At 44.1% G+C, this 12,023-nt stretch overlaps 1 protein-coding gene across 5 annotated transcripts; it reads left to right on the top strand.

Annotated features, from left to right (window-relative positions):
* The first annotated feature begins 3,822 nt into the window (after positions 1-3,822).
* Positions 3,823-11,369, top strand: im:7151449 (complement decay-accelerating factor). Of its 5 annotated transcripts, none has more exons than XM_035632384.2 (13): positions 3,824-4,073; positions 4,911-5,096; positions 5,234-5,333; positions 5,830-5,900; positions 6,032-6,214; positions 8,118-8,183; positions 8,309-8,389; positions 8,599-8,679; positions 9,602-9,640; positions 9,722-9,763; positions 9,862-9,913; positions 10,669-10,744; positions 10,980-11,369. In XM_035632384.2, exons 1-12 carry the CDS (start codon positions 3,998-4,000, stop codon positions 10,724-10,726), a joined length of 1,035 nt encoding a protein of 344 aa, XP_035488277.1. In that variant the 5' UTR covers positions 3,824-3,997; the 3' UTR covers positions 10,727-10,744; positions 10,980-11,369. The 5 variants fall into 5 exon arrangements, with proteins under 5 accessions (XP_035488280.1, XP_035488277.1, XP_035488276.1 ...); XM_035632383.2 differs by having other exon boundaries at positions 10,977-11,369; XM_035632387.2 differs by lacking the exon at positions 8,599-8,679 and having other exon boundaries at positions 3,823-4,073; positions 10,977-11,369.
* The last annotated feature ends 654 nt before the right edge of the window (positions 11,370-12,023 follow it).

Below are 12,023 nucleotides of genomic sequence, written 5' to 3'. Positions count from 1 at the left end.
TTCTGGATTTATTACACTTTTTTTCCTATTTCTGAACTGTACGGCCGATGTTCCGCCAACGCGTAATTTGCCGGCAGAGTTGTCATTTAAGCTTTTTCAATTACAAGAAGAGAGCGTCTCGTGTCCATTCAAATATCCATCTTTCAAAAGTCACAAGGCCGTATTTCCCATTCTGCCTTTTTTGGAATGAGAACACAAATGTAAAAAAAAAAAAAATGCTCACGGCCACCGGTGATCCACGTCTGGTTTTAAATCCTCACTGAGATTCCAGAGAGTTATGAATTGACAGTGATTTACTTATACGACAAAGCTGAAACACAATGGACATGTAACTGCAAAACAATCAATTAAGAGCTGTTTGTCAAATGCTCTGTTGTATATTTGTGCCCGTGTCTTATTCATGTGCAGGGTCTTTGACCCATTTGTAAATCAAAGTCGGATTGTCTGCAGGGAACTTGGCCTGATGAATGTCCCCGACTGATACAAAGCCACTTACAGATTCTGAATATGTGCTGGTTAGCTGTCAGGAAGTACAGTATGTGAGAATTTATCTTTTTAATCTTTTCTTAAGGAAGGTTTTGCAGTCCGTGTGACTCACACCTGGGACGTCCGACGCCACGGCTGCTTGTATCCCCGCTGATCCCCGACCGGCTGCAGCAGAGCAGTTAAAGACCCTGTGCTCAGTCACCCGGAAGTCGACGACTAGACGAGCGGCTTCATCGGCCGTCACGAGTTACCGCACGCGGCGTGATAATTGACTTAATGGCGATATTGCAATGTGACGTGTCGCGTGTGTTCAATTTCAGGTACGAGCGTTGAGCGATGCGTGGAACCGCTGGTACGGACAGCTGCGCAGTGGAGGTAAATGTTCTGCAAAGAGCCATTGACTTTGACCTTAGCACTTGGCGGCCACAGACTAACAGGCCCTTATGCCGCGAGTACCACGGGGACCACTTTGGACTTCACCATTCCACATCTGTTCCAGTTGTTCTTTCACCCGCTGGCTCTCCTTGGGTTTAATATACCACATCCGCAATCTGGATGCCGCAAGCCATCCATCCATCCATTATCTGCACCGCCTCTATCCATTAAAGGGTCGCTGGGATGGGGCCAGGTTCAACCTGGACAGGTCGCCAGGGTCAACATACAGAGACAAACAACCACTCGCTCACACATCCACACCTATGATCAGTTTAAAGTCTCCGATCAACCTGATTCCAATCGACATGATTTTGGATCGTGGGAGGAGCCCGGAGAGAACCGGCGCAGACAACATGCAAACTCCACACAGAGAGGCCCCGGTTTGGTTGGAACCAACTTGCTGTGAGGTCGACATCGCTAATGTGTATATGTATGTATGCCAATTCACTCACAAACCGACAAGTTATTTCAGAGCATAAAGGGCATAGTCAATGGATTTTTACTTTGTTTTAAACTGGTGCAGCACTTGTTATCAGAAACTTGTAGAAAACTGGAAGAGAAGACAGGAGCATGAATTTTTGTATTGTTACATTATGATCATCCTTTTCACCTGCCCCACCGTGCAATTAATGTTTTTCACCAGCAGATGTCACTGATGTACAGCGACGTGTTCTGTGGTTGATGATGGGGGACACATCAATTGATGTGATGTGATGTACAGGAAGTACAGTATGTAAGAATTACTATTACTAACATTACTATTGTTATTCAGTCAGATGTATTACTACTATTACTATCGCAGTGTTGGGATGTTTCCCCTGGGTTCGGGTTGGTGTCAGTGGTTATTTACTGAGGAGGTGAACAGAAGATGCTCAACCGGAAGCTTTGTCCTGTGCAAAATGAAGAGATTGTGACAGCAGGAAATAAGCACTTGTAGGTCATGTGAAGTGTTTCCACCTTGCAGCTTTGTGGGATGTGAGGGAATAACATATGTTAAAAAGATAAATGGTAAGTGTGGAGTAGAGGTCACATCTCTCTTTCGCTTAAAACATCCTTGGTATGTCTGGCCACGATAAAGAGGCAGGTGAACAACGCAGCGGTGGACAGATATTGATCTTCAGGGGGGGAAACCTCCCCCCACCCCATTATCACACATGAGGAGAGGCAGACGCATTCCTCTACAAGTGGCTGCCGAGCAGGGGAGTTGCCTTGAGACGGTTCACTTGGACGAGGTGCTGGAGAGATAAGAAAAGCAGGCTATACGCCACGACTCTCGGAGGCCTTAAGCATGATGAATTGATTCGGCAAACCAGCATTAGATACTTACTGATGCCAGTTTTCTCTTGAAATGCCTTAAAATGACCTATGACCTGCAGCCTCTTTTACAGCTCTCGTGGAGACATCGAGCTTCCTTTAACATCCAACTTCTTAGTGATACAATGTGTATAACCCAGAACATGTTATATCTTTGTATTTCCTTACCAGTTCAATAGAAGAAGAAGAAAGAAAGAAAGAAAGAACTCACCAAAGAGGACAGACATGGTCCAGTAAACCTTGTGAGCGCTTTGTTGCCATGTGTGGGTTCCTCAGGCAACCGTTGGGTGGAGGAATCAGACGTCAAAGGAATGAACTCCTCGGAATTTACTCTAGACGTCTGTGTTAGGCAATGAGGCACGGCCTCCTTTTTTGATAGAAGGGGGGAAAAACAACAACAACACAACTGTGAATGTATCCATGACAATAACCTAAACCACTGAGAGTGACCGCGGATGAGATGATGTAAACTTTGGTGAAAAGCAGAAGTATCCTCCCAATCACAATCCCTAAATTATCTTTATTATTATTACTATAATTATTATTCTTGTTAGTATTATTATTAATAATAATAACCAGTGACACATACTGTTAATTGATATCAAATACTTCTGTGGTTTATAATCCTCTAGTTTCCTAAAGAGTCTCCAATAGAATAGAATAAAAGAGAATGAAAAAAAAGGGTAGAGCAGAATTATGAGGGTTTCCCCTTTTCAGTGGTCAGAGAGGGATCACCCCCTTTTTTCCAGGACACACCCATCAACAGTAGAACTGTTTGCCATTGCCAGGGAAAATATGTACAGTACAGGAGGTGGGGATCTACTGAGCAGCTCTACTCTCATCGAGACTTGCTGTTTTCATTAAATCCCGGTCAAAACAGGGCTGACAGATTTTTCACACAGTTTTTCAAACATGGTTGTGTATGAAGGGTAAAGACCGACGTTTGCTTTCTTTATTCTGAAGTCGTAGTTTGGTGCCCGACTTCAGCCATGAGTCAGTTGGAGAGATCGACGATCGCAGACTGCGATGTCAAAGCGGCACACGATGAAGTAGAAAACTTCCTGTTATACTTTTCAAAATAAGACACTTGATCGCGATAGAGAGCTGGGTAGATGATAGACAGATAGATTGACGGATAGATAGAAAGATAGATGGATAGATATATAGAAAGATAGATTGATAAATGGCGGATAGATAGATATATAGATGGATAGATAGATATATAGATGGATAGATAGCCAAGTCATTAACCAAAAACACACCTACTGTATACGTGCACAGGTACTACTGTACTGTACTCTATGTATACATGGATGCATGTACTCATAAGTGTTGCTATCTAACAAATCAATTGTATGACGGATCCATGATATATATATATATATAGAGAGAGAGAGAGAGAGAGAGAGAGGAAGAGAGGAAGAGAGAGAGAGAGTAATGTGGGATGAAGAAAATCCGCGCTCCATAACTAATTTGTACTTTTAAGGAGCTCGCATGTGTGCTTTTATTGTGAAGACAGTTTTTCCCCACTTCCTGTCTCTGTTAAAGTTAACTTTCCACAGTTGGATAGTTGTGGTGCGTTTGAGGGAGGCCGGGTCACTGTCCACCAAGCTGCGGAGCGAGTTGCGTCTTAGCTTTAAACCCCGAAGAAGAAGAAGAAGAAGAAGAAGAAGAGGAAGGAGAATAAGAAAGACTTGAAGACGCCGTGACTGAATCACTATTTATTTTTTTCTCCTCGTCTCCCTCCGCAGCCCCGACAGACATGGACGTGTCTCTTCGCACCTGCGGACGGCGAAGACATCTGCTCCTGATTTATCTGTTCGTCCTGAAGGCAGCAGGTCAGTAACGTCTGGCTCTGCTCAGTCAGATAATATTCATCAAGTCACGAGAGAGTTTTATTAAAAGACAGACTGTATTTTCATGTAAAAAAAAACCCTATACGGTCTCTTACAATGCAGCAAAGCGATTTCAATTGCAAAATACTATAGTATAGTATTTTTTGTGATCTGTAAAATATTTTAGTAATATATTCAAACTGTATCAACAGCAGTGGAAATTATGCTCTACTGAAGAAAAACAAGTATCAGTTACTAGTATTATACTGTGTGTTTATAACATTGAATTCCACTACATTTCATTTGAATTTACTTAGATTTTTTTCTGTGATATTTTAAACACAAATATCCCTTTTTTTGAGGGGGGGGGGGGGGGGGGGGGGGTTTGCTGTAAAAGAACCAAATATTTGGCAATGATGCTGATAAAGACTCCACCGACACACTGCTGTGTTTGGATTATCACTATTTTAGATTAGACATGCTTATGAATTCTAGTGCCTTTCTGAACAGTTGATAAATCATTTACAAGTCGTTAATACGTTTTACAACTTTTTGGGTTGCCGGGTTGTGAAAACATTTTTTTTTAAAGTTTTAAACAGCCGGTAAAATAAGAGTTAATAAGTGTTAATATAGTGTCATTAATAAATAATGACACTATATTTACACTTATTAACTCCAGACCCTAATGTCATATTTGAAAGTGGGGAAACCCATGGCAACCTATTTCTCATTACGTGGCAGGTTCTTCATGCTTCATGTTTCATGGACATGGAGCCGGATGCTCACGATTGACTTTGGAATAATGAGATGTCGCCTCTTTGTTGTTCTTCCCCCCTCCAGCCAACTGCCCTAAACCTCGGGCAAGTAGAAATACCGTCTTAACGAACAAGGCACTCCTCATGAACGATTTCCCGGACGGCTCCGATGCCACGTTGGAGTGTGCCAACGGATACGTTGCAGAAAGTGGCTCGGGGGTTATGAGCTGCGCCGGCGGGAAATGGACTGAACCAGATCTCTCCTGCAAAAGTGAGTCCCGTCAACTGCGATCGCAACTCTATTGACTTTTATTTTCATTTTTATCAAACACAATCTGTCATTTTTGGGGCTAATTTACTGACTCAAAAGTCCAGCGGCAAACGTTCCTGTTTGTTTTCGTGTTGCAGAGAAGGACTGTGGCCCCCCCAGACCCCAGCCGAACATGAGCTTCAACACCAGCGCTGGGACCCTGTTTGGCGACATAATAAGAGTCATTTGTGACAAAGGGTGAGTGTAAACCTACGTAAGGAGGTGTGGCGTCTTTGCCCCGTCATTGCCACCTGCGCGGATTGCGCCTCCAATGAAAGGGTCACATGTAGAGTGTCAAACCCTCAGCGGCGCCCACTGGCGACGCAGAGGAGTCGCTCGGTGGAAGCGTCTCCGCTCTGCTCCGCTAAGCGGCTGCCTGCCAGACGACCCCGGCCGGCAAACAGACGAGAGAAGTCAGGCGCATCTCTGGGGAAACAGAAATAGGCCCTCGAAAAAGACAAATAGAGGCTTTGCCAGAGAAGTGTTGCTTCATGGTTTCTCGCTGATTAAGAACTTGGCCCCGTCTCGTCGAGGGCGGTTGTTGAAACGAGGAGTTCTCCACTGGATACTGTAGGAGTTCAGTTTCAAGCGGTGGAATTCCATTTCCATCGCATCACGGAGCCGTGACCCCCGCGGTACCAACTCCGAATGGAATAAACTGTCCCGCCTCATTTTTGAATGAATCTCTCAACAGGTACCAGATCATCGGGGCGAGCTACAGACAGTGCTACTCCGCCGGGTGGAAAGGAAGAGCCAAGTGTGAAAGTAAATGCCTCTCGCCACTTCGTTTCTCCTGGAAACCAGAGGCCAGGAACAAGTGAAACAAGTTCACGTTCCCTTCACAATGTCAGGCCGCAAGTAGCACGGTTTACATGACCATCATCTTTGCTCCTCAGCCGTGACGTGCGAGAAACCGGCGGCGGTGACCGGCGGCCGAAGCCTGTGGGACTCTCAAGACGACCCGAAGTACGGCGAGGTCGTGCGGTTCGCGTGCGACGAGGGCCTCGCCCTCGCCGGCCGCGCCAGCATCACGTGCGGCCAAGCCGGCGAATACGACTCTGGGCCTCCTGAATGCAGAGGTGAGTCCGCCGCCGCCGCCGCCGCCACCGCCGCCGCCGCCGCCGTGTGACGTTGGGAACAAGCCCCTCTTGGCAAAATTTCGACAACGTTGGATTTCCTCCGATTCCCGCAAACCAATGTCGCAGCTCGCCGAATAGGTGTCACCATCATTCTTTAGTCTCTGTCGGGGGGAATTGGTGACTTTTGTGTCGTGTCCTTGTCGGGAGTTCTGGGCCGGGCGCCGTCGAGAGGCCCGTCGCGGAGCCCCTCGCGATTAGGACGTGTTTGTGTTCAGCGTTAGAGGAGTTGCCGTCCTGTCTCTGGCGCGGCGATAAGACGAACCTTGACAGGGTCTCTCGGCTCTCAGCGAGATAAAGACGAGCCCCGGACGCCACTCACAGTGACCTCGACTTATTATCTGTTCCCTCCCACATGCTACCAAACTGAGATGTTTCAATTGTTTTTTTGAGGGGGGTTTTTGGGGTGTGGCCGCCTGCATGTGAGCTCATTCTAATCAAGTAAGAAGAACTGAGGCTCCTTAATTTGAGGTGCAGAGATGTGAGATCAGCCCATTTTAATCATCGTGTTAAAGGGATAGTTCGTTGATTTTGAAGTGGGGTTGGATGAGTTACATATGCATAGTTGACATGTTACCTTATGGCGATGGTGATGAGCGATTCATTTAACGGAGTTTGGAGTTTGCTTCTTCCACTTCTCCTCCAAACTCCGTCAAATGACATCGCTGATCACCATCTCCGTAAGGACACATGTTAACTATGTATAAGTAACTCATACAACCCCACCTCAACATCACTGAACTATCCCTTTAAGATCATTCAGTTAAATATTCATTAGATAATAACAGCTGTGAATTAAGACCGATCCCAAGTCCTGTTGCTGCATTTAAAGGGGCAGTAAGTGATTTTAATCTAATGCGCTTTTTTCGTACAAATCAGCAAATCTTCTCCTCACGGTCCGCTAGCTGTCGGTTCTGTGTGTGCGCCGGAAAAAATTTGGGTTTTCGGGCACAGCCCTGGCACTGTAAATCGAAAAGAATAAATAAATAAATGGTGCGGACCGCACCAAACAACACCGCGTGTGCAGTTTGTAAACATCACTCGCTGACACGAGACGTGCTGGCGAAACGCCGCTCCGACTCTGGGCTTTTGGCCTAGTGGGAACGAGAGAGAGAAAAAAAACCTTTTCTCCGAAAATCACTCACTGCCCCTTTAAGGAAATTCTAGAGTCAGATTACAAAGGACGTTGCATTCCACGGCTACAGTACAACTGAGACTGGACTAAATGGACTCCGAGGAAAAGAATCAACAGAACACCGTCATCATGAGAAAAGGTTATGTGAATTAGATATTTTTTCCCTCCCGCCCATTAAACCAAATAAAGTGTCAGATATCATCACCGTGAATCAGCCACACGTTCACTGCGATGGATAGCTGTAGAAATTCCAAGGATATTTCAGTAAATTCAAAACAGTCGGTCGTGTACGTCAGTCCGAACCCCCCCCCCCCCCCCCCCCCCCCCCCCGAAAGGTTTCATGAAATGTGTGATTGGGATTGAGACTGACAAGTAGTTTTTTTTTAATCTCTGACGTATTGTTTTTTTTAATTAAGGACAGCGCACATTCCCGTGAAGGTGTTGCCCCGGTGTCACCGAGGACACCATCACGGCCTTTGTCCATCTTTAAGTCCCATCACTAATCTAACCTTCCCATTGGATCTTCCCCGTTGACCGAACGTGAAGCGCGTGCGAGAGGCATGTTACACTCGTAGGCGCGGGCGCATCCATTCTGCACGTACAGGAGAATGAAATCCTGCCGCGTACAGAGCAGTGTTCACTGCTTCATAAACGATGCACGATATTCAATTTGTGGCCTCATATAACTTTGGGCAGTCTTCTCGTTCGTAGGTGTGACGACAGAAGAAAGAGTCACAACAGAAGCACTGACACCGACTCCTGCGCCTCCAGCACAAGGTAGAGCAACATTTCAGAAACCATAGAAATATATATATATATATACATATATATCAAACACCGAAGAATTTATATACCTACATTTTGCCAAGAGTGATAATTTTCCATGTCACATTTTCTTACAGATTTGTCTGCAATATCCACAGCTCGCAGGGATAAAACGTTGACAACCAGTGCAACACCAACTGTCTCCCCCTCGGCACAAGGTACAGGAGCACGTCTGCACACAAGATGATGAAAACCCCCTTTTTTTTTTCTTTTTTTTTTTTTGAATGCACGGCGCTCGGCAGCGGGACTGAATAACAATGCATGTGGGGGGTTTTCAGAAAAAGGGGCTTCTCGGCTCCATAGGGCACTTTTATCCCGTTCCAAACTCGAGCGGAATAAGGAGTCCTTCTGATGCTTCTGTTCGAAGGTGGCGGCCGAGACGGTTTGACAGCCGAGGACAGAGCTTCCACTGCCGGCGTTACGTCAACAACAACGACGTCGTTTCGAGGTAGAGACGGATTTCTGAGAAAAAGCAGTTGAGAGTTTGAATCCTCTCTTTTTTGGTATTTCATTATTTATTTCACTCGCGTTACGAAATGGTTTAGATGCAAATATAGATGTATAAACTCTAGATTAAGATGTTTTTACTTATTGTTATGTATTATGATGCGATATGGTGGAACATGTTCATTAGTGAGTCTCAGAGTTGCTGGCAGGGGCATTTCGTCAGGCTACAGCTGTTTCCCCCCCCCCCGTTTCCAGTCTTCATGCTAAAATACGCAAACCATCCACCGGCTGTAGCTCAGTCAGAAAGCAAACAAGCATAATTCCTCAAACGTCAAACTATTCCTTCAACACTGTAAATTAAGTAACTGTGTACATTAACATACATGAAGTACTTCTTATGTGGAGATACTTGTACTTGGTACTTGTACCGGATTATGTTCATTTTACACTTTGCGCTCCTGTTGTAAGTTTATAAAATACATTGAATTGTTACGGATTCGATTATTTCAGATGTGTCACAGTTGTGAACAGTTTCCCATAAGAGACATAAATGATCAAATGAAAGATCAAAAAAAAAAAGCAAAGAATAGAGAAAAGGCAAAAATACTAATTTGTGCGGTGGAACTTTCTTCTTTCCTCTTCCGTTAACCATCTACAGTTATTTTTTTTCACTTTTCATAAAAAGCAGATGAAATGCAATTCCATGTAACAGGTCTCCCGTCCTCAGTCCCCTCTCCCAGTTGATATATTAATGTTTTTGGTCACTGCTCTAACACAGACGCTGAGATGAATGGGTTGAAAAGCAACACGTGCATTTTTCACTATATACGAAAAACACACTGTCAAAATAATTTAAAACCTTCTTGTCTGCGTTGATCATTTGTTTGACGCATAATTGAAATCATCTGGTTTTATTCTTGCAGACAAGCATGACGGGGCCGTAGACACTGACACGCGTATCGGTGAGTTTCAAGTTCCAGGTGTTGAACACACACACACTGGAAATTATTTTCTCTGCATTTACCTTTGAATGTGTCTTTCAGAATATGCACCTGTTATAGTCTCTGTCATATGCATCTCATCAGGTAATGTACCGTTTATCTTGTTGGAATTCACCTGTCAACTAAATATTGCATTTCAAATACAAAGCGCAACATTTATTTCCTTTCAATTTTCTTCACAGCTGCGATTATACTTGTGTTCTGTTTACACAAGTTTCTTCTGAGAAAAAAAGGGTGAGGGACAATCATTTTTCTCTTAGCTCCTTAATGCATGGGTCCTACTTGATTTTTTTTTTTTTAAAAAGCCCGCATCTTTCGGCTCCTTTCGCCTTTTAAATTTTGCACAAAACACAACAGTTCATGTGAGCGATGCGACGTGCAGAGCGCTGACACAAGGTGACTCTGCAGCAGGTTCCGTTTCTCTGCACCGCCTTTCAGCTTTTGACCCTTTAGGGGACAAACTAGATGTCTGTGTTCCCGGACTTGTGCTGTGGCACGAGGGAAGTCAACAGGAAATCCTTTCATACTACCAGGGAAATCAGTTCCAGGACAACAACCCCCCCCCCCCCCGGGTTGGAATCTCTTTGATAGTCAGGTTCATGAAATCTATTATATAAGTCAAAACCATGTGGAAACAGGCAAACAGATTCAGGTGACAACATTTTGTGGAATTTTGAAAAACTGTGCAGAGACCAAGGGACTAAAAGCTTTTAACTGGGAAGCACCAACTTGATGTTCATCTTGAGAAATTCATTCATAATCCAGAGAAACTTTCCTTAAACACGTCTCTCTTTTTACCTATACACTCGTGTATATAAATATATATATACTCTCAAGGTTGCGGTGACTAACACTAACATTGTGGAATGCTAATCAAGAATGCTATTAAAAAAACAACAACCTAAAAACTTTTTTTTGTCATCTAATAAGAATTTTTAAAATAGAAATAACATAACTCAGCAATTGACTGACACAAATTCCTCGTCTAGCTCATATGACACCAGAGAAGACCTGAAGCCGGAGTTATTACACTTCCAAAATCCTTAGGTTGCCTCCCTCACTCAGGTATCTGTCGTCTCCTGTGTATTTGTTTCCATAAAAGCATCACAGTACATTCCAAAAAATAATAATGTAATCATTGTTTACTTGCTCATTGTCTCTCCTTGTGATAAAAGCTAATGGGGGGACATTGGGATTATTACAAAACAAGGACTGAAGTGTGTCTGTTCCTGCGCCACAATGTGAATGCGAAGTTCAAACCGAAAAAAAAAGTTTTCTCCTCATCTCTCGCCAACAGCAGCTCTGCAAATGGAACCGCACCTATCTGTTGAAGAACATCTGTGACCCGGGAGGACGTGCCAGTGAACTGTAGCACGAGGGGGGGGGGGGGGGGGGGGGGCTCACTTTTAATATTATTGCACTTCAAATGGCCGACGATCAAATCTGCAGTTATGGAAGTTTCACATTCCGGTGATCAAAAGCACTTTTTCAAATGTTTTCTATTTTATTTTAATTTTATTATTTTTTTTACTATTATTCCAGCACAAATTTGTAAATATATTATGCCATTACTGTTTTGTACATTATTTTTGTGTTAAAAAAAAACCCGTGCAAAAATTTTCTTTATGACTTCTGAAGTTAAAATGTGTATTTAATAAAAGAAATAAATGAGTTTGGATTCTCAGAGAAATCTTGAGGCCGTGAGTTTTTTCTGTAATGGGCAGTTTGGACAGAACCATGAAAAAGGTGATTCAGCAGACACACACAGTGTGGTTGATTCAATTCATCGACTGCGGCCCGAGTCTGATAAAGATACAATCTGCTGCATTCTTCGCCTTCGGACTCGCTTTCCGTCATTGTCCATTGTCCCTGCGCTCCTTTTCATGGAGCCTGGCAAAAGAAGACAAGAACGGATGACCTTGTTCCCCGAGAGAGAGAGAGAGGGATTCGGACAGAGGCCCCTCCAGAACTTACTGAGGAGGAAAGTGCTCGGAAAATGTTTGTGACCTTGGAAGTCTGTAACTTTAACTGTAACCCGCAAATTTGAAAGGACTTTACGGAGAAAAGTGCCAAGTGCACGTCTAACAACATTTCATGTAGAGGGGTGAAAGAGTCTATTGCAAAAAAACAATGAAATGCCTTTGAAGGATTCGCAGCCATGTCGGCGGCGAAGGAGCCCTTTTGTCCCGAGTACAGAGAAGTGCCCTGTAACGAAATGTGGCCCCAGTGTTTCATTGTGCCCGAGGCCTCCGGCTTCTGGGATCGGAGGGGAGGAGAGGCTTCCTTGAGTCGTGCTTCGACTGAACTTACAGATTTCGATAAATGAATGTGGGTCAAATTTTAC

This window comes from Scophthalmus maximus, chromosome 6 (genome assembly GCF_022379125.1).
Source record: "Scophthalmus maximus strain ysfricsl-2021 chromosome 6, ASM2237912v1, whole genome shotgun sequence".
Taxonomy (NCBI): domain Eukaryota; kingdom Metazoa; phylum Chordata; class Actinopteri; order Pleuronectiformes; family Scophthalmidae; genus Scophthalmus; species Scophthalmus maximus.
This window is presented reverse-complemented; position numbering and strand designations above follow the sequence as displayed.

What these genes read in the sequence shown, in the direction of transcription:
- im:7151449 (XM_035632384.2), top strand. Translation starts at nt 3,998, where the DNA reads ATGGACGTGTCTCTTCGCACCTGCGGACGGCGAAGACATCTGCTCCTG. An exon ending in TGTCTCCCCCTCGGCACAAG is followed by an intron (nt 8,390 to 8,598) that starts GTACAGGAGCAC and finishes TTCTGTTCGAAG; the next exon opens with GTGGCGGCCGAGACGGTTTG. An exon ending in AGACACTGACACGCGTATCG is followed by an intron (nt 9,641 to 9,721) that starts GTGAGTTTCAAG and finishes TGTGTCTTTCAG; the next exon opens with AATATGCACCTGTTATAGTC.